Below are 20,904 nucleotides of genomic sequence, written 5' to 3' on the forward strand. Positions count from 1 at the left end.
TTGTTAAACTGTGACTTGTAACTGTAATAACAAGAGCAAAACTACAGAATTTCTGCAACTCTCTTTAAAACAATGGACCTTGCAGATTTTTCTAAAGGATCTGATGTTTTTCCTGAAGACATGTATCACCTTTTAGGTTTTGAAGTGCATTATCTTTTGTTTTCATTAAAAACATTTATTTTTCTGATGTTGCACTTTCTTTCAGGGGACCATGAGCAGAAGCAATGTGCAGTCCTTATTCTTTATCACTTTGCCTGACCTTCGAAAGCTGTGTAGTGTAAACATATCTCAGCTCTGTGACCCTGACGATGGGGAAACCAGAAACAATCAGATCAGAATATGCAGGTCCTTAACTTTTTGCTTTCAAGTCATTTATATATATTTCTGATTTAACTTACTTTATTCTGTAGTCTCCCTTGTGCAAATTTTTCAGTTCATGAAATTAGTATAAAAACCTGGATTGATTGTAGTAAACTACATCACTTACAGTACTTTGTAAATTCAGTATATTGAATTAAGCATGCTGACAGCTTTGTTTCTAGTTAGCCTTACATGATGCAAAATTTGTCTTTCTATTCCTATGGGTTTTGTAATGCATTACGTCTGTCAGCCTGTTATGGTATAGGTTCTGTAAATAAAAACAATTTCTGAAGTTTGTTCTGTAATATTTTCTTCTATAGAGGAATGGTATCTTGTCTGGTTCTGGAGCACATGGTTGTTAGTCTTTGTTTTTGGCTGAAGACATTAAGATAATTAGATTAAAGATAAATTAGTTGGAGTGTGAAAAGGCAGACTTAAAAAAGACTTAAACAAATGTTTTTTACCTATCTGTTTTTTTAAATAAATAGGCTTAAGACATGATGAATTGTGTATTTTATTTATTAATTCTTATGTCCCTTTTTAGAGAGCTTTTATTCCTCTATCCAGAACTCCTTGCCTCCCCTGTATTAGACTCCTTTGGTGAAATCACAGTGATAATGGCTGTAAGTGTGCTGTTTTAATGTCACATCATAAGCTGGACAAAATCTGATGTTGATACCCCAAGAAATTACAGTATATATATATATCTTAAACAAAGGGGTTAGGGGAGTACAAGTAAAGTAATCCTAATTATTAGATAATTTATTCATAGCCCACAATCCATCCATCAATCTGTCCACCCAATCTGCCTGTCACATATCTATATGTGATGTAAAAATTATTCTTCTTAGCTTAAATCACTTGTAATATTTTTGCTTGCCTATGATGATGAGAGGTAAAACTTATAACAAATTGAAAAACAACCATTTCAATTAGCTTAGACAAAATAAAGCCTTATGAATTAAGCATTTCATAACATTGCTTTTCCTATATTCAGTTCTTGTGATTAAACGTAGTTTAATTACCAGTAAATGTGTTTAACAGATAACCTTTTTCAAAACTGGAATCATCCAAGCCTACACTCAGAGGCACAGTCTACAGGTAAGAATGTTTCATGTTGTATTAAAATAATACTGTACTTAACCTTATGTGGATGTGCTCAGTGACTGTGATGAAAAAATGGTTCCCAGCTGTGAAGGCCTTAATTTAATGGATCATTCACATATGGACTTTACATTAAGTCTTGCTTCATGTTATTTTTATTTGTTATTTTTGGATAACATTATCTAACACAGACAATGTTGTGCTTTTTTCTTTCAGGCCTTTGTAAAATATTCTTTAATTTTCAAAACAATAGGGGGGCATGTTTTCCAGACTGTTCAAAGTTTAGTTTTCCCTGAAAATAAAAAAAAAGAGAAATCTAAAAATTATTTCATTACAGTACATTTTTATTTCATTGACTGGACTTCAATCCAAAGTAAAACAAAGTAAAACTTCTTCATAAATTAAGTGTAAGTAAAATATAAAGTAAATATAAACTGTTAAAGATGCAAATAGAACCAGATAAAATTAGATGTGCAAAAGAGAAATAAAGGTAATACATTTCTTTTCTGTTAACCATTAAGTAGAATTTTACTTGATGAGGAGAAATTGGAACAAATTGAGCACTGTAGCTAAAGCTTTTAAAGCTGCATTTTTTTTTACAATTTATTTGTATTCTTATGTAGTATAATTTTCTTTCTCAAATTAATACACAAATTAATTATTGAAGGAGAGTTTTAATGCTTGTATTATCAGTAGTTAATTAGTTAAATAACAGTAGTTCAGCACAATAACATTAGGAGCTTGCTCTGGTTATATTTACAGTACCTTTTACTTAGATAAAAAGATGTTCTTTATGTTCAGTCAAGATAAAGTTTAACTTAAAATTTATTAAGAGTTCAAGTATCTATAAAGTCTTGTCTATTAGGCAAAAAATCTTTTGTTAAAAAATGTTTTTAATATTTTGGAATAGTGAACTGAAATATGCATTATAGGAATTAGTGTGTTTGTCTCAATTTATTTTTTCTTTTATATAAATATGTAAACTTGCATAGATGTTTATGTTTCGAGGCCTTTAAGAACTCAAGATATTATTACCATAAAGGTATACAACACAATAATTCAGCATCTGTGCATTTAATGTCCTACATATTGATTTTATTCACTAGTACAAAATGTCATACTCCATACTGGTCCAGGTTAATTTATTGATTGGACTTAGCAAGAAAACCTGGACAAGCGGTAATTTGAAGGGAGGCAGCAGTGAAGTGAATCTGGAATTTTTCACTCTGAATCCAGGGGAAAAGATGAATTAGAAAATCTAAAACAGAATGTAAATAAGATAATAAGATATAAATATATATACATTTATATATACACATACTGTATATGTATACATTGCCAGAATATTCTGTTTACAGGTTTTCCAATGTCTTTTGATAGATGGGTACCCCACGTAGAGTCCTGCCTGCTATTTTGAAGGCTTGTCTTTCATATACCTTGACTGCTAAAATGGCTCCAGAGTGGAATAAGGCTGGGCAGTTTCTCATTGCAGGTATTGTAACATGAAAACACTGCCTGTGGCTTTGCTAACTTAGAAAGTACTCAGTGTTCTACTTAAAATATGTAAACAGGAAATACAGATACATCTGCTGTCAGTACTACTGTTGTTTAAACAGCTTTTCTAGAGTTAAGGAAATTCCAGTGAAGCTTCAAGAAACTCCCTTGCACTGTTCTATTTCTGTGTCAGAGTGAGCATTTTACTGGGACTTATTTATGACTTTTCCTACTTCCAGTTTTTTATGCCCTTGGTTAAAAAAAAATCAAAAGAAATATGAGCATGGACATTGAACTATAGGTCAAAAAGAGAAGAAGAAATCAAGGCCATTGTCCTTGAACTATGTAGGAAACAATAACTCTTAGTGTGATCATTAGGAAAAATAGCCACTATGCCAAATATGCACTGCGTGTTTTATAATAGATAAACTTACATTTAACTCTACTTATCATTTTATGCTTTTATATCAGTAATGCTGAAATTAAAGAACATGTCATATAGTAAAAAGAAGCTGGCAATATTCAGAATTATGCCTTAATTTTCTATGTCTTAGATATTTTGCGTATTTTCAAAAACTCCATTCACTAGATATTAAAATAAACAGTAAGATTTAAGACTAGAAAGCAAGCAAACAATATTCTGGGTTTTTGCATTTGTCTTATACTGTACTGGTTGGATTTTTTTATGTGTCCCCTAGTCATGAACTGACCCGTTAGTGAATTGTTTACCTGTGCTGTTCAGCATGCGCTTCACAATGATGACCATTTGTGCACAGTGCGCAAATAAGAAATTTGCCAAGACCTCCTTCTTTGTTAATTCATGTTCTGCCAAGGACATGGGAGGTGGCACAATGGCAAAGCAGGCAGAACTGCTCCCTCATGACTCATGACAAGGTTCTGGGTTTGTCCCAGGGCTGGTGTGTCATTCTGTGTGGAGCCTGTCTGTTCTCCTTGTGTTCATGTGAGTTTTCTCCATGTACACACATGTAGTAAATTTCCTCCCCCCTCCCAAAGATGTGCGGGTAGGCTAATTATCTACACTAATCAGTCTGTTCTACGAGAAAAGGGACTTGGGCACACTCCTGATTAGTCCTGTCAGGATCAGTCCTGTCCTGTCAGAAGAGCAGCAGCTACAATCCGGGCCTCTAGATAGTTTGGCTAAGGTTCAGATGAAGAGATTCAGTGAAGAAAGTGAGAGAATGTATTTTGCAATATTTAATATATGTAAAGAGAAGACAAACAACACTGTTGTTTTGCATTCAGTATTAGTACAGAAATTATCATGTTGTGATTGTATGGTAGCTTAAAGTATTGTCATAAATACTACAGTTACTGGATGTTATCTTGTGAATATTTTGGGTCTTCACTTTCTACATGCACTTCAAGGTATCTGTGGCATGACATTCTTCAACACTTTCCTTTGTCACAATTTGGAATGTATAAAATAAGTTTGATAACAGTATATACATGTGTAAAATTGAAAATAATTGGATGATATCTTTATAAATTTGTGAAATATTAGTTTAATTCAATATTAGTGTAGTGTACAATAAGCAGTTTTTTATGGCAGTATACAGTATATAAGGCGACTTGATTCAAATTTTCAACATTTTCAAACATTGCACACAGCTCAATTAGATATTAATAGTAACCTTTCTTAGTTTTCTGGATGTTAGGCCCTGCCCAATTCATTGATTTGATAGAATCTTTCAAGATATTATGTGTAGTTTAAAAAACAGGCAGTTTCTCTTTTGTATAGCATTTGTATAGGGCGTGGATTAGCTGCTTTTGCCACATGGTGGCAGAATTGTCATTGTATGCTCTGAAAAAGAAACCAGTGAAATAGTTTAATGTGTCATAATGTGTCAAAAGTCTCTAAAAGAACAAAACTTAAAAAAAAAACAAACTTCCAGAACATTTTCTCTTATCCTGCACCAATGTCTGTGCTATTTTCCATATAGTTCAATAGTTCTTATGCCAAAGCTTCCTTTTGGTATCGTTTCTTTATTAACTCAGTGCGCAACATTTTAATCAAAAAGTTTCGGAGGGCAGTATACAATGCTATTTGTAACTGAAATACTGTACTAATATATTGGAACAATGACAAGTGTATTACTACTGTAACTAGGGCATGCTAAACAGCACAGGTAAATGGCATTTAGATAAAATGAGAGTTTTTGAACATATCCTTGGTAAAATAATAATGCCATAATAATTATAATTATAGTTATAAAAAGTGTTTTATGTAATGCTTTACAATAATGCAATTGCACATTTTCCTGTTCAGTTCATATTGAGTGCACGTGCACATGCTTTAACAGCTAAGTATTTCAAAGTGGGAACCACATATAAATACACATAAGTATATTTCTGTATTTTCACAAACCTCTTACTAATGTAGTTCAAGTAGGTAGCAGCATCAGCAAGCGTAGGCTGCAAAGGAACATGTAAAGGATTATTCCATGCTGAAAAGAAAATATATAACATTTTGGCTGTGGAGTCTTCTTCGAGTGTCAATCATTTCTTTTCTTTTCATCCTGGAATAAACCTTTACTTGTTCCTCTATCTGATGTTTCTTAAATCATGTTAAAATTCTTTGAAATGCAATTTAGTATCTATTCTCTTTGTAAGTTTGGCATTCCACATGTCCACGTGGCAGACTGAATTGGATCCTAAAGAAACATCGGCCAGAAGCTGCTGTCAAAAATAGAAGTGTATCCTTTTCTGTTCCTCATTCACAAGTTAACCCTGCAATTGTACCAAAACCTACCTCAGTTTTTTCTGCAGCAGCCTCAGAATCCAGACATAAATTCTATTGGCCTATGATTGGCAACAGTGAATTAATTTTCCATATGCAGATCAACCTTTAATGTTGATTCTATGTCTTACTGGGCAAGGGCACTAAGAAGGAATTGCTCATCAAGTGATTTTTATGTGTTTACTTTCCTTTTTGTGGTTAAATTAATGGGAAAAGTGTGACGTACAATTGACTGAATCTGAATTGAATCACTGCTTTATTCCCACTGAGATCATTAGTGTAGAAGATGTCTTGTTTTTCTTTTACAAATAAATTTCTAAACAGCAAAAATCTTCCTAAGTGAACTTTGCAAACCAATATTCCCTTCCACTGTACAGTAGCTGTCATCCAAACCAGCTTGATTATTCGTTGAATATTCCTAAAACAAAGTCAATATTTCAATGTAGCCAATTTGAAATGTTAATCTCCATCTCGATTAAAAATAAACACTCATTGCTTTTTTCTTTTTTTCCAGGAACAGATTTTTTAACAGAAAGTGGGAGGCTTAATGCTGTAGGTAAGTTATTTTGTCAGATTTAAAAACACTTTAAGCTGCTGAAATGAAAATATACAGAATGGCTGTTTTGACATCAGAATGTGTTCTTTAAAAATGTTGTTATTTATAGGCAGTCATCACAACTTCCTACCTAGAAAACAATTAAGCTTTCAAACAATCATGATAGAGTGAGGCAAACAGAGGTGGGAGAAAAATTTAGGAACTATGATCATAATATATTATGCTTTAGAGTTTATTTTGAAACTATGCAGGTTGAGTGCAAATAAAAAACAGACTTTGAAAGAATGAGGCAGAGCTTAAAAGAATTTCAATGTGAATAGATATGGATTCAGTTCAAATACATCCTTCTTGAAGCAGATGACAAATTTATCCCCAGAGTGAATATAACAAACATAAAAAACAGTATTCCATATGTTTCATTTTAATAAAAAATCATTAAGAAAAAGTGTAAGGGAAAAGAAAAAGTTCTAAATAACCGTATCCAGTTGAGGATAATGAGTACAGGGAATTGCAAGTAAAGGTAAAGGCAAGGAGACAGATGGAAAGGAATATTACAATGGATGCTAAAGAAATAAAAAAAAATGTTTTGGCACTACAACTGTAAACAGAAACAGTTAAGAAAGGAAAAAAATGTGTTCAGGTAATTGATGAGAAGATTATAGACAATGAAATGGTAATGACTGATAGATTAAGTGGGTATTTCATTCAGGTTTTTGGCAAGGAAGAAGGAATTTTGGTCATTATGTCATATAAATTATATTGTTGGTCTGGAATAAGTTCAGAAAAGACCAACCAGATACATTCTGGGGCTGAAAGAAATGTCCTACACTGCCCGGCTGGAAGAACTAAACCTTTTTTGTTTTTACCAAAAAAGACTACAGAAAATTAAAGACTTCGAAACTTGATCCAAGTATTCAAAGTCCTCAAATGCACCCTTGGACTTCTTTAGAATAAACAGTGAATGCACAATCAGAGGACAGAAGTGATGATTGTGTGTGGAAGTGTAAGTAAATAACAGGAGGAACTTATTATGCAAAAGCTTGTGAGAAAATGGAACAAGGTTCCCAGCTATTCAGCCATTAAGATAGATATCCTGGTTTGTTTTAAAATACAGCGGGTTGAGCTTCTTGAATTAGTTAGCTGCTAACTACCAGATGGGAAAAATGGGACAAAAGGCCTCCTCTTGTTTGTGACTATTCTCATGTTCTTAAAGCATTTAGAATTTGGTCTCTCAAGTTTACAAATAGGCAAGTTATGAGTTAAAGGCCAATAGCACTAAAGTGGGGTACCTGTATAGCAAGGTGCATTAAGTTACATCAATCAATATTTCTCTCTTTACAGTAATGGAACTAAATGCCACTGAAACCCAGCTCTGCATATGTTTAGAAGCCAAATCCATTCGTCTGCCACCAGCAAAAGTAAAGAATTATACTGTATGTTTTTATGTTACAGTGTATGTTTTAGTTTGTATGTTATTACGATGGTTTAGAATGTCATGGTCTGTTTTTCATTAATAGTTAAGATCTCAAATGCATTTCCAACCATAATAATGTAAATGTATTGGTGGGGGCATTTGAAAAGAAAAGATGGTTATATGTTTAAAATTAATTATGTCAGCCTCAATACTGCTTAAGTACAGATAATTTATAAAAATTAAATAATAAACTCCACTAGTCATAATACTAGATAAGGTCTCATGGCTCATCTAATCTTCCTTTCAACAGCTTGGTATAAAAGAAATGAACAGCCAATAAATTAAAATAGTGCAAAATAAATAGAAAATAAATAGAAGTGGACTTCAGTGTTTCTCCCTTGGCAGGTCACATGGTCATATTGGCTACTGTTCATTGAAAATTGCTGGGAATTCCAAAAACGACAAGTGATCCACTATGTGATCATCAGTGAATTCACAAATACCGCAGTGCTTCCTTTTTCCAGGAGCACCTGAGCCTAAAATACTGGTTACCACACCATCACCACCACAACCATCACCAAGCTAATAGATAGATACTTTATTGATCCCGTGAGGGAAATTGCAGTGCAACAGCAGCTTAACACAGACAACACAGACATAGTGTAACGAATGATACAATAATAATAATAATAATACAATACAATACCAATCAGTACAGTGATAATACAGTACAATGTAATTTTGCTACATTTTAGCTACCATAATGTGACTGGGTTAAAAAAATACAGGTTAAATTCCATAAGCCTGTGATGGTAGAATAAATTGCTGCAGTTTTAAAGCGGAATCTTTGAGAACAGGATTTAATTTATCTCGAGTGCTTTGTAATTTCAAATTCTGTTGCTTGAATCATATAATAAATTCATCCAAGCACTAACTGAAGAAAAAAAAACGAAGCACTAGCCTGAATTCTTTAGTAGATCAAATAAGAAAATATGAGGGTAAAGAAGGCACTTACCACAATGTATAAAACAGACCAACTAAGATTAAAAAAAAAAACTAAAACAATATTCTCAGATGCAAGCACAAGTCTAAAAAGATATTAGTTTGAGAGGGAGAAGTTTAAAATGAATGCATTTTTTCCCAGTACTCTAACAACAGAGGACCAAGAAAGGATTATTGAGTGTTTGTAGAGGAATGAAAAGAAAATGACAAATTAATTATTTTTAATACAAAGTTTCACTAAGGAAGAAACAAAGTAAAAACATATTTCAATGTCCTATTCATTATTGAGCAATGCACAGAGCAGAATATCACCACCAGGGATCAGGTACAATAAAACAACATTTGTGTCTGAAGATATCTACAGTATATCATAGAAAGTGACAATGCTGTTTATTAACTGAAAGCTTTTTACAGACACTCAGGCAAAGGTTGCAGCAGATACTGTATGTTTTAGATGTTGTAGGACCTCAAGGGTTTTAGTAATACAAAATCTGCATTCTTTATTTTGTCATAGAAAGAGAACATTGTGCTCACTCCATCTACTCATTTTGTATTGATGGCTATATAGAAAACATTAATCTACAACAGTAAAATGGTCCCAACTGTACAAAACTATGCACAAATTTCTCAGACAAAGAGGAAAAGTTCATTTTTTTCTGCTGCAGATGGGAAGTTCCAGATTGATTATTTTTGCTTCAAAACTGATTTTACAACTGCCATCTGCAAACAGATGTTTAAGCAGTCTGCACAATAAAGTTATAAGAAAACAGCAGCCTTTGTGTGTTTTTTATTTGTGTAGCAGATAACACATCCTCCTGAGGGATTCACAAGCATTTCCTGGCCACTTATGAGTGGCCCACTAGTAGTCACATTTTGGTGTATTTTGAGCAATAATTATACTGTACAATGCATTGTCTAAATTAACTTAATTTTTTTTTCTGGATGTTTAAAGTTGTAGAAGCAAATAACAGATAATTAGAATGGTCAGGAAAAAAATGATTTTTCATGTTTTCAACAGTGAAAAAACTTTAAAAATCTTATCAAATTGAACTGTATTAGTTACCTCACCTATTTTCATCGACCAACAGCTTGAAGACTTTGATATTTCTGCTAATGTTGTGAAGAATTTCTACAGTAGCAGAGATGCTGAAATTCAGACATATGCAATTTCTAACAACTGGTGTTACATATTACCAAGGTGGGTTTCTAATTCAATTAGAGATGTTTTTATTATTTTTTCAATTGTTGGTCAGAAAAAAAGTGAACTTACCTGGATATTTGGCTTTTATGGTTTTTTTTTCTTAAAAAAAATGGAAGATGTGTTTATGTTATGGGTTAAATGTAAAAAGTAAAGTAGCTGTAAATGTCCTTCCTACTTTGTGGAAGTAGCTTTTCCATGTAAAAGAAGCCTTGGTACTTTACATCAGTGGTTCCCAGACTTTTATTAAGAAATTAATGTATTCTGTGTATTCTGTATTCTTTCTATCAGAAGGCATGTTTTAAAAGTTGCTTTAATTTGTTAAAATGCTGAATGGGGTTTGTAAGTTGCATATAGCATATAGCCAATATAGCAATTGTCATTTTGACATGTGTCTGTTGATCAAACTATTAAGAAGTTAAAGACTACAAGAAGCATGTATGCTGAAGTTATTGGAACGATAGCCTTGGCATCTAGTATTTTTTAAAAGAAGTGCAAAATGCAAAAATAGGTAAACCAAAATCTAAACAAGCAAAGCAATTGAAATTTCTGGCTTAGTGTACTTATCATGAACATACTGTATGTGCAGCATAATAAATAACTTTTTCATTAATTTTTATGAATGTTGAACCTTAAAGAATCATAGGAGACTTCTTCTTTTTGCAGTATGAAGATGGGCCAGATCATCAGCATCAGTCATCTGCTGCCATCAGTGTGTCCATTCGAGTCATACACAGAAATACAGAAACACTGGAATGTACTGGTAAGAAAGAGATGTCTGCATTGTATGATAACATAACCTGCCAGTACTATTTTTTATTATAGACATATTTTCATTTTTATTAATTTGCTTTCCTTGTATTTCAGTATGGCTATAAGATTCCTGCTGTCAATGGGGAAAATGAAGTATATTGCAATGTTTACTTCAAACTGGTAGGAGAGAGGCTGTTCACGTATCCTTTTTACAAGCTTGTAAGACAAAATGCATAATAACCCAGTGTTTGGCATTGCATTACTTCTGCATGATTCCATCCAAACAAATGTCAAGCTGGTTCAGAATTGTAAGAAAGAAACGGCTACAACAGGATCGACCAGGTACTAATGTCTACTAATATTGAATTTTGGCATTTATCTGGGGAATGAGAAGAAAATGAGTATCAAAATCATTTTTGTTTTGTAAAGTTATAGAGACAAATGGTTTAAATTGGTGCTTTATGGTAAAACTCTCTTGCTTCCTTTATATGTCGTTAGCTATTTGAACAACATAGTAAGGGAAATAAACATTTTCATGGGCAGTACTGCCAGATTAGGGCAGAAAACATAAATTCCAAGTAATAAAGAAAGATCTACAGAATGGACAAGAATATTATATAGGGTTTAAATGCCATTAATCCACTGTAATGTTTTATTCTTAATTCCTGCTTTAGATACCCTTTATGCTGCATCAGAAGTCAGCCAGTGCAGTATTTTTCAAGAGTTGATTTAGATGGGGTGCTTAACTTATTTCTTAAAGACCTGAAGGCTAACATGGAAAATATCTGTGGTTTTGCTGTGCAGATGACAAGTAAACCTTGCTATTTCACAAGCAACCTCAACAACTTAAGTACAAAGGTGAGGCAAGTAAAAACTAAACTTGTTTGTCAGTACCTGAGACATTCCAGATCTGATTGCTTTAAAAAAAACTCTCCTTATTGTCTTAACATACAGTAACTGAGATCCAATCAACAGTAATTTGGCATAGAATGTATTTCTGAAAATCATATATAATATGAAAATAGGAAACCTTAACCAAGATTGCAATACATACTGTACAGTATATTGTTTTTGGCAGATTAGTTCCATACCTTGACTGTGATGTGACATGTTACTGTGATGTTCTGTGTTGTCTTTTGTTGTTCATGACAATAACTGACAAAAACATTATGTGTTTCCTTGCTTCAGCTGCCCTGTACCTTTTTGGATCTTAAAATTCATCCACCTTTTCTCCTGCAATTCATAATTATTAGCTTGAACATATCTGTTGATTGTGTTTACCTGATTGTGTTGAAATTAATTGAAATATTAATTGTCATGTTCACTTAAAAAAGATAATTGCAGTTTTAATACAAAATGAGATGAAGAAAATGCATACTTAGTATTATAAGGAACCATAAAAATAATAAGCCCTGTGTTTCAGCTGGAATAACTATTCTATGAGGTCATTTCCTTACATTAATAAAGCACAGTGGATTAAGGAACATTTGCTGCCAAAGTGCTTGGTTTTTGTGTGATAAAGATTGCTTTAAATGATACAGTTTTGCTGCATTAGTAATATTCTGTATATGTACATTTATACCAACCAATGTTCTCTTTTAGGATGATTTAGGAAAAATCAGAGACAAAAAAGTTATTAAAAGAATGATTAAATATAAGAAAATTCAACCCATCTAACTATTTTTAGATAGTAGATAGCTCAAAGAACCGTATCAAGTTGTTAATGGTAGGAAGCCAGGTTTTCAGATTCAACAACATGGATGGGAGGCGTGTAAGATTTTAAAATTGAATCTATTTTTTTATTTTAAATTGTATAAAGGATCTTCTTTGTCACAAATTTGTTTAGAAATGAGAATTTAATATACTTTAATATGCATTGATTTACAGAATAATTTACGTGAATGTGGTTGTAAGTATAAAAATAGTTTGTGGAACCGGTGCAAACAGAAATTATCTTCCACTTTAAATATTATCTTCTTTTATTCTGAGTCATAGATATGCTTACACATTGTGAAATGCTGCTCAAAATACAACATATACATCAAATTAGATTGAGCTTCTAAAAAGATAATTTGAAAACTCTCATTAGAAGAAACATTTTGCAGTATAATTATTACAATTCTTGTTTATGCTTATCTTTGAATTTTTATCATTAGACATTTTACTTCTCTGTTAAAGGGGTTATCGATTAGACCAGTGAATCTTACAGCTGAAGGGAAGTACAGCTCTGCTGTAAGTCAGCTTCCTATCAGAGCAGCTCCACAGCCCACCAGGGATGCTGTGCTGGGGATGCCACCCAGTGAGGAAAGGGAGTCCAGGAGCTCTCTGTGTGTCGTGGGAGCTGCAGGGGAACACACAGAACACCGAACACCAGACCTTCACTCTGAAAGCAAGCCTACCACTACTTCCTCCACACAGCAGCCACGCCGACTTGTCCCGATCTTTAAAAATAAGGCTTTAAAGCAACAAGTCAATGTCACAAAAATCTTAGCAGAAAAAAGACAGAAAACACAGCCTGCTGTTACACCCTTAGCTGAAGCTGCAGTTTTGCAGTGGCCCCCAGCATCCTCTTTCAAGAGGTCAAATCCTGGAGTGAGAACCTCCAGACCTGACCTAATGCAGCCCACTTCCACTCTGAAGTACTCAGGGCACCCTTCATATTTTTCTTGTTCCTCTGGCAACAAAGATATGGAAAGCCCGTTTATCAAGAATACCTCACTGAGGAAAAATCCTGAAGAGAAATGTCTGCAGGTTGACCCAAGTAATGTTTTCTCCACGTCTACTCCAGTTCATACTAGCAATGGAAATGTAAGTATAATCCAGCATTTTTTGTCTGTGACACATTTTCCTCAGTATAAAGGTTTTTCTTGTGTAACCCATGTTGTCTTTAAGGATGATTAGCAAAAAAGAAATCAGAGACAAAAAGTTATTTAAGAATGATTAAATATGAGACCATTCAACCCATCTAACTTTATTTGTTTGATAGTACCTCATGTTCCTAGCTTTAATTAAATTGTAATTTCCATCTGTGGACTCTGGTTCATGTTTCATTTTTGATTCTGAAAAAAATCTAGTGGGTTTACTTTGTCAACGACTGAGAATTTTAAACACTCAAATCAAATCAACATTATTTGGTTTTCTTATTGCTTCTTAATGATCTCTAGAAGATGAATGCAATGTGTGAAGATTAGCATCTTAATATAATATACCATATGCTGCCTGTAGTTAAAAGAACTAAAAAATAGGTAAACAAGTCATAATATTATTAAATCCATGTTGAGTATCATCTAAAAATTATATAATTCCATATAGATGCTCCTCTAGTTTAGTTCTAGTTATTGTTTCCATAACCTTTTACATATTGATAATAGAGGAAAGACATACTGGTCTGTAATTTATTTTGGCTCTGTCATGCTTTTCATGGATGGGTGCTACACTAGCAATTTTCCAGTCAGTGAGAATTACTCCAGAGTAGTGGAGTCCACATGAGCTCAAGAGCACCCTCAGAGACTAAATACCTAATTATTTCTCAGCCTTTGAAACAGGAGAATTTTAAGAAATCTAACAGTTGTCCCTTGCCTAAATAAAGCAATGGATAAAGAAATGGATTCAGTCTGTATGTAGACTTTAACAGAAAAAAACCCCACCTGTGCCATAAAACATTCCAGGATCCCATTTAATATTGTAATATTAATTCAGATGTTAGTTCAGTCTTAGTCTCAAACACTGCCTCACTACAACAGCAGACATATCTGTAGGGTGTTTGTTTTAAAAAGAGGCAACAAAACAAACACTAAGTGTTTGGAGGGAAACTCTAATAAAGTTGGAGAAAAAAAGAGTAGGATTCTGGTCCTTTTCAAATAGTAAGGGTTATGTTTTAAACAGTAATACATTTCTTTCCAGAAACAGATTAATCCCGTCCTAATTGTCACTACTAGAGAACTCCCCAGTTAAAGAACTCAAATTATTCTAAAAATAATAATAAATGGAACTACAAACTAACTGGTCTATAGGGTTCATTACCTTACCACACATGTTATGAGTGACTGTTGGATGAACAACATCTCATTTCATCAACATCTCATCAGTATAGTAGGTAGAATACAGTACCACTGGTCCCAGGAAATTTGTGTATCTTATTTACTTTTTGCATCTTTAATGCGTATACCTCTGCTATGCTAATATTATTTAATGTAAGACTTTATTTCCTCAGTTTATTTTCAGTGTCTTCTTTGAAAAACACCTCGGTGTAATATTCATGCTAGACTTTATCTAAGGTTCATTATCTTAAAGGTTTCCCAGTATTATCTCTGAAACATTGTACTTCTTCCTTTAGATTTACATTTATTTATAAAACAATGGTGAGGTTGAAATAGTTATTTCTCTGTTTCTGTCACAGAGAAATGACTTTAGTTCTTAATTGGACAATCCACTTTTAACTTGTGGGTCATAGCCTTTACTCTATATCACCGTTTGATCAATAGTTGTTTTGGAATCCCAGTGAATCATACAAAATTGGAAGGAATAAAACAAACATACAAGTACTCTGAGAGAAACACTCTCAAACCAGATAATGCTTACAAAATAAGGACTTCTAACAGAAAGCTTCTGTGTGAGCAATTTCAATCAAGCAGTTAGCAAAAAAAAAATAGGACAATTAAAAGTCTCAAAAAATACTCCTGTAAATCAAACAAATAAATAGAGGCACCTCAACCAATTATATACAACTAGTAAGCGTCTGTTAAAGCCAAGACAAGCTGTTTATCGAAATCAATACACCATGGTTTTGTAGCTTCTTTCCTTTTTTAAGAATCAGCAGTACAGAGAAAATGAAAGAATCCCCTTTAGTGTTCTTGAAAGACATTCCTGGCAACTGTACTTAGTTTTACAAAGACCATAATTTTTAAGACATGAATACAAATAAATGTGCTTTAAAAGTAAATAGAACAGTATATAGTACTGTATATATTATAAGGATAAGTGCTTGTCAGTATAATCTCTCTTGTGTGGGTACACTGCTACTGTTGGCTTCAGGTCTTGTAAGGGCTTTTTGTAGGAATGCCACTGGCTTAACTGACACTGGTCCGGTTATGGTTATGGCAAGCTACAACCTCTGCAAAGTCAACCTGTACTTGCATACAGCTGGGCTACATATTGAATGAAACAAAATAGACTGTTCTTAAACTCATGAGTTTGACATAGAACAGCTTCTAATTTGTCAGTTTTATAATCGTGAATTGTTTGACGTAACTTACAGTATGAATGAGAACTTTTTAGGTGGATTTTACAGAAACACAAAAAAACATTGTGGAGCTTGCCTTGTGAAAAGCAGCTTTAAAAAAATCTTTTTTACTAGTATCATTCTTATGGTAAACCATTGAGTATATAATATGCTCAGGATTTTTTCTAATATTTTCATTTACTAAAGCCAAACATCTGCACTCATTTAAAGAAAACATATGGTTTTTGCCCTACAGTATGTAAATATTTGCCCTAGTGATTAGCTGGTAGTTCAAAAACATGGGGAGATGAGGTAATTTTATGGGTATAACTTTTAATACTCCACCACTAAAGCAATGAATTCATGATGGAGTTGATGCTGTTTATTTTCTTAACCTTTGTGCATTAACTATTTTTATTAGGTAGCAACTATGTTCATGCAAAGTGGATTTCAGGACAGCAAAGCCGACCTGGCAATCCCAGCCTGCACAGGCCTTGCACAGAAGCAAAAAAGAAACCAAAGAATTTCTCAGGTGTGTTTTGATAGATTTATAGAGCAGCGGAATTATTTTAAGGGGCATAAACCCTTTCTGAATGTTTAAACATATGGGATATCTTTTCAAACAATTTGTCTTTTCCATAATGATTAATAATTTAAGCTACTGTGGTTATGTCATCGAAACACTGCAGCAGGCTGTTTTATATAGAGAGAGGTAAACAGATTAGATTAGATTTTGGGAATTATATTTCCACAATTAGTATATTCTGATGCAGATGTTGTAGCAGTGAAGCCAAATTGATAAACAATTCTTGATTGAAGATTGGAATTTTGAAATTGAAGAATAACTGTTGATTCCATCTTTAAAAAAATCTATTCCAAGGCCGAGAATTTTAATAATCCAATTATTAAGGTAATTTTAATTTAAGGTAATTAATTTAATGATAAATTGTGGTATGGTAATGTCACTGAACATTGAACCAGCAGGCAAATGTCTTCTGAAAAGAAATAAAGAATCAATGCAGGGAAAATAAACGGTCCCTTTTTCTTCTAAAAATTAAACTACACATTCCCGTTTCCTTTAAACTTATGCAGCATACTGTATCTTTTTGAATGCTGAAGGAGAACAAGTGATTTTGATATGGGGAGCCTGATTTTTCTATCAGTGCTTTGATGCACATTGAATTATAGCATGTGGTGAAGTCTTTTTGTGTATGAATAATGTAGTTTTTTTGAGGTGGTTACATATTACAATTTACTGTTAAACAGGGAGATGGGCTGGAGTATACAAGTAAGAAATCAAAACCCAATATCCAGGATGTGGATGTGGAAGAGTATGCAAGGAACAATCAGGTACAAAATGACTCCTTTTATTCGTGGACCTTTCAAGCCACTTTACTTTACTACCATAGCTGCCTTTGTTTAAGCAAGCTTTTGAAAGACCTCCCACAATGATTGTGCTCATTGTTAAAAAAGCAAAACAATATGAATCTTCTTAGCTTTATTTATAAAACAAGAATATTCCCTGATTCGTTGCACAGGAATGTCTGCTGATTTCATAGGTGGTAGACTGGAGCCAAAAGTATTAAGGCATAATGACAGCAGAATATTTACAGTTTTATTGTTGTCGAATTAAAATTGCTTGCTGTTCATGTAAGCTATTGCATCAATAGTTTTGGCCCTCTGTGGAAGAAAAACAAAATGCTTATTGTAGGACAGTTTGCATTTTTGTTATGAGAATGATTATTATGCTCAGGTCACTGAAATGAATGCTGCAGTATGTTGGACGTTTTTGAAACTTGGGTCCGAGGGCAGAAACAAACCAAAAATCTAAACAACAAGTAGATCAATTATAGGTATCAGTGAGATCAGTTAGCAATGGACATTTAGAGATTAGCAAGACATATTAAGGAAAAATGCAGATACAATGGTACCCCAGGATCAGTTGTTTATAATAATGCTACATTTGATAATTTCAGATCCTTTTTATATTCTAGTTTGTTTAAAAAAACACTTGAATTTGATTATATCACCACAACAGTTAGAGTTCTGTGTTTTTTTACAGCATTTTCTAGCTCACTTGCCTGCAACAGCATCACAATTTTCATTTTAAATTGCAGTGAAAGGTTTTGTGTTTCTGTTTATGTTTCTGTACATTTTATAAAATAGGAAAGACTACAGAAAGAAAACTGAATTACTTTAAGAAATGTCGTTACTTCTAATGAGATTTCTCTGCAAATTTCTTTGAGTGCATAGCAAAGTCTTTGAAATTGCATTGATTCAGGTAAAAAAAAATGCATGTCCTTACTGTATGTGTTTGACATAAACAGTACTATCCGTCCTTTCCCCATAAATCTCCACCTGGATACGGGGGCATTACCCATTATCTGGTCAGAGAGGTGTTTTCTACTACTGTAAGTTCAGCTTGACATGTTTGCCTGTCTCTGCAGCTCTCAAAGCTTAATTCAGCTACTCTGCAAGCCTGGCTTAAGATGAATGGCATTTCTGTGAAGTCAAGGGACAAGAAAGAGGAACTGGTTTCTAAAGTCATACAGAGCATCTGTGAACCATGAGAGTTTTTATTAAATGTATAAAGGAGATGTGTATTATCTTGGATCAGGTTCCTTCAGTTTATTAATTAATTTAGTTTATATTTATTAATTTTAAAATGTTATGTTAATGTTAAAAATGTGTGTTCCATGAATAGTACTTTCTGTATATTTGTATTCTTAATACTGCACACTGCAACTCTCATTTCATTACAAATGTTTTTAAATTATCGTTTGGTAATATGTCAGAGTTTCAAATATTTTAATTTGAGTAATTTTAATCAGTGTTTTGCTTAATTGTGTTCTCTTTAAAATATGTTGAGTTTTTTTTAGTCATGCTGAATATCAACATATCTTAACATGAAGTACTTGTTCAGTGTCACTACTTTGAGTAACATCATTTTATTGTTGTTATTTTTTATAAAATTGATATATGACCATAAGTATAAGAAGTATTTGGTATTTAGTCTTATTTTTACGTTAGTTTGTTCTTCATTGGATTCAATGACACTGATATGAAATGCTTCTGAAAAGGTACTATGTAGTAAATATAGTAAAAAACAACATTTTTACAATCATACTTTTTGTAATGACTCAGTCCCCACCACCCCCTTGTTGTTATATGAAGCTAACTATTTTAAAAGATAATGCTGAACAAACGAAGTTTAATTCTTAGATTGCTGTGTTGTTATGGATAAAATGTGCACACTCTCTTCAAATTCTAAATAAAACAATTCCAAACAAACATTTGCTTTAAACGACATTTTGTATATTTCTTAGATAATATTTTCCAAGCATATGCAAAACTTTTCTGAAGGCCTAGGATTCAGTAAGTACTCTGTTATTTTTCCCTCCAAATGTGTATTATTTACACACTGCCTTGTTTTGGAAGACTTGTAACATTTATCATTAACTGAAAGATTGATAATACGTGAAAGTGCATTGTGATTCTTTTGATTTTGAGTTCAAGAAGGGGTAAAGTTTCTTCTATAATTTTTAAGAGTCTCAAGAAGAATACTCAGAACTTAAACCTTTAATCCAAACCAGACTTGGACTTTGTTCATTTCTAAAGGCAACTGGTGTTCATTACATAGAATGGTCTTGTTTCATACAATATTCAGATTGATCTGAATTTGTGGCCTTCTAATAAATAAAACAGGCATTTAAAATATATTTTAAAAAATTTAATTCTAGTTGCTTGTTGAAAGATACAGGGCAGGTTTTCAGCATTAAAATGAAAAGAGTTTCAAGTACAGCTCTGTTTAAAACAACATCTTATATTTTAAATCATGCATGTGCACAGCACTTATCTTATGTTTCTGTAAAAAATTGTATAATTTAAATGAAAGAAATGTATGTTTATGTTTAGATTAAAATGTTAAATTGTGCAATACACGTTTGTAAACCTAAAATATTTTTAGTAGTTAAATTTTTTCAAATTTTGTCAGCCTGGTTCAAAAAAGATTGGTACTCAGGGATCAGTGCAGAATAAAGCAGTCAGATACATTTCTGTGCTCAAAGGAATGTCCTCCACTGACAGGTTAAAACAACTGAACCTTTTTAGTCTGGATGATGACAGGGGAACAGGAACCTGACTGATTCAAATAATTAAAATCCGTAAAGGCACTGAGTCTCGTTTATTCAGAATTAAAAGCAAAATATAAACCAGAGGACACATGCTGAAAGTTCGGATAAGAACTTATACTTTTTTACACAATGGTTTGTACTGTATGTGTTTGCAGCATACGTTCTAGCTATGTTGTTGAACTCAATGCCCTGGTGTGTTTCAAGAAGCTTTATTTTAGAGCTGTTTGAGCAAATGTTATATGTCTTTGCACTTTACAATTCCCACATACCCTTTCTCTTCCGAGCCTATTTTTGTGTTCAGAGTCCTGATTCATTTTTATATTTAGATGTTTGTTTCCTTTCAAGAGTATGTTTTTTTGCACAATAACATAATTTTGCAAAGTTTTTTTAGTCTTATGTACATTTAAATTTTGCCTGTATTGGCCAAAAGTTAGCCTCTATTTTCATAGTAGCAGCACAGAATGACTCTGCTATGCCCAAAGTCTTAGCTGTGACCACAATTTGCCTTCTGTTCTCTGCTTGTATATCCATTTCCAGGCTTTGATAAAGGTAAAATAGCTAAGCAGTATTTTCACATGATCTTTACACAGCAGATACACTGGCAAGTCCTTATGCATTTTAAAATGCAAAGATGTGCAGTCAACTAGCCAGCAGACTGAGGACCAACAGAAACCTAAAACTGTGTCAATTCCATTATGTGAGCAGTGTGGGCTCTGTTTGCAACCTTTAATTCATTCTGTCATTCCTGCTGAAAACAAAAGCATTCTCTGGATTTCATCCATACCACCTTAGATCATGACAACCTTGGAACTGTGCCACAGGGCATGTATGTTACAGAACTCTTATTATTGTAATGATGATGATGAAAATCCTCTTTGTTGTCCAGGCAGCATTTGCCAACTTGGCCTGAG

General features: G+C 33.1%; 1 protein-coding gene across 1 annotated transcript; it reads left to right on the forward strand.

The window, feature by feature from the left end:
- The first annotated feature begins 211 nt into the window (after nt 1–211).
- On the forward strand, nt 212–18,430 carry c6h18orf63 (chromosome 6 C18orf63 homolog). Its single transcript, XM_088918058.1, has 14 exons — nt 212–345; nt 905–983; nt 1,405–1,461; nt 2,845–2,956; nt 6,231–6,272; nt 7,614–7,690; nt 9,777–9,886; nt 10,553–10,649; nt 10,754–10,839; nt 11,314–11,497; nt 12,818–13,447; nt 16,282–16,392; nt 17,127–17,210; nt 18,308–18,430. The coding sequence occupies exons 1-14, from the start codon at nt 212–214 to the stop codon at nt 18,428–18,430; spliced, it is 1,926 nt and encodes a 641-aa protein (XP_088774184.1).
- Nucleotides 18,431–20,904: the final 2,474 nt, after the last annotated feature.

Source organism: Atractosteus spatula, chromosome 6, assembly GCF_055471065.1.
Source record: "Atractosteus spatula isolate fAtrSpa1 chromosome 6, fAtrSpa1.hap1, whole genome shotgun sequence".
Lineage (NCBI taxonomy): Eukaryota > Metazoa > Chordata > Actinopteri > Semionotiformes > Lepisosteidae > Atractosteus > Atractosteus spatula.

What these genes read in the sequence shown, in the direction of transcription:
- c6h18orf63 (XM_088918058.1), top strand. Translation starts at nt 212, where the DNA reads ATGAGCAGAAGCAATGTGCAGTCCTTATTCTTTATCACTTTGCCTGAC. An exon ending in TGGGAGGCTTAATGCTGTAG is followed by an intron (nt 6,273 to 7,613) that starts GTAAGTTATTTT and finishes CTCTCTTTACAG; the next exon opens with TAATGGAACTAAATGCCACT. An exon ending in TGGTGTTACATATTACCAAG is followed by an intron (nt 9,887 to 10,552) that starts GTGGGTTTCTAA and finishes TTCTTTTTGCAG; the next exon opens with TATGAAGATGGGCCAGATCA.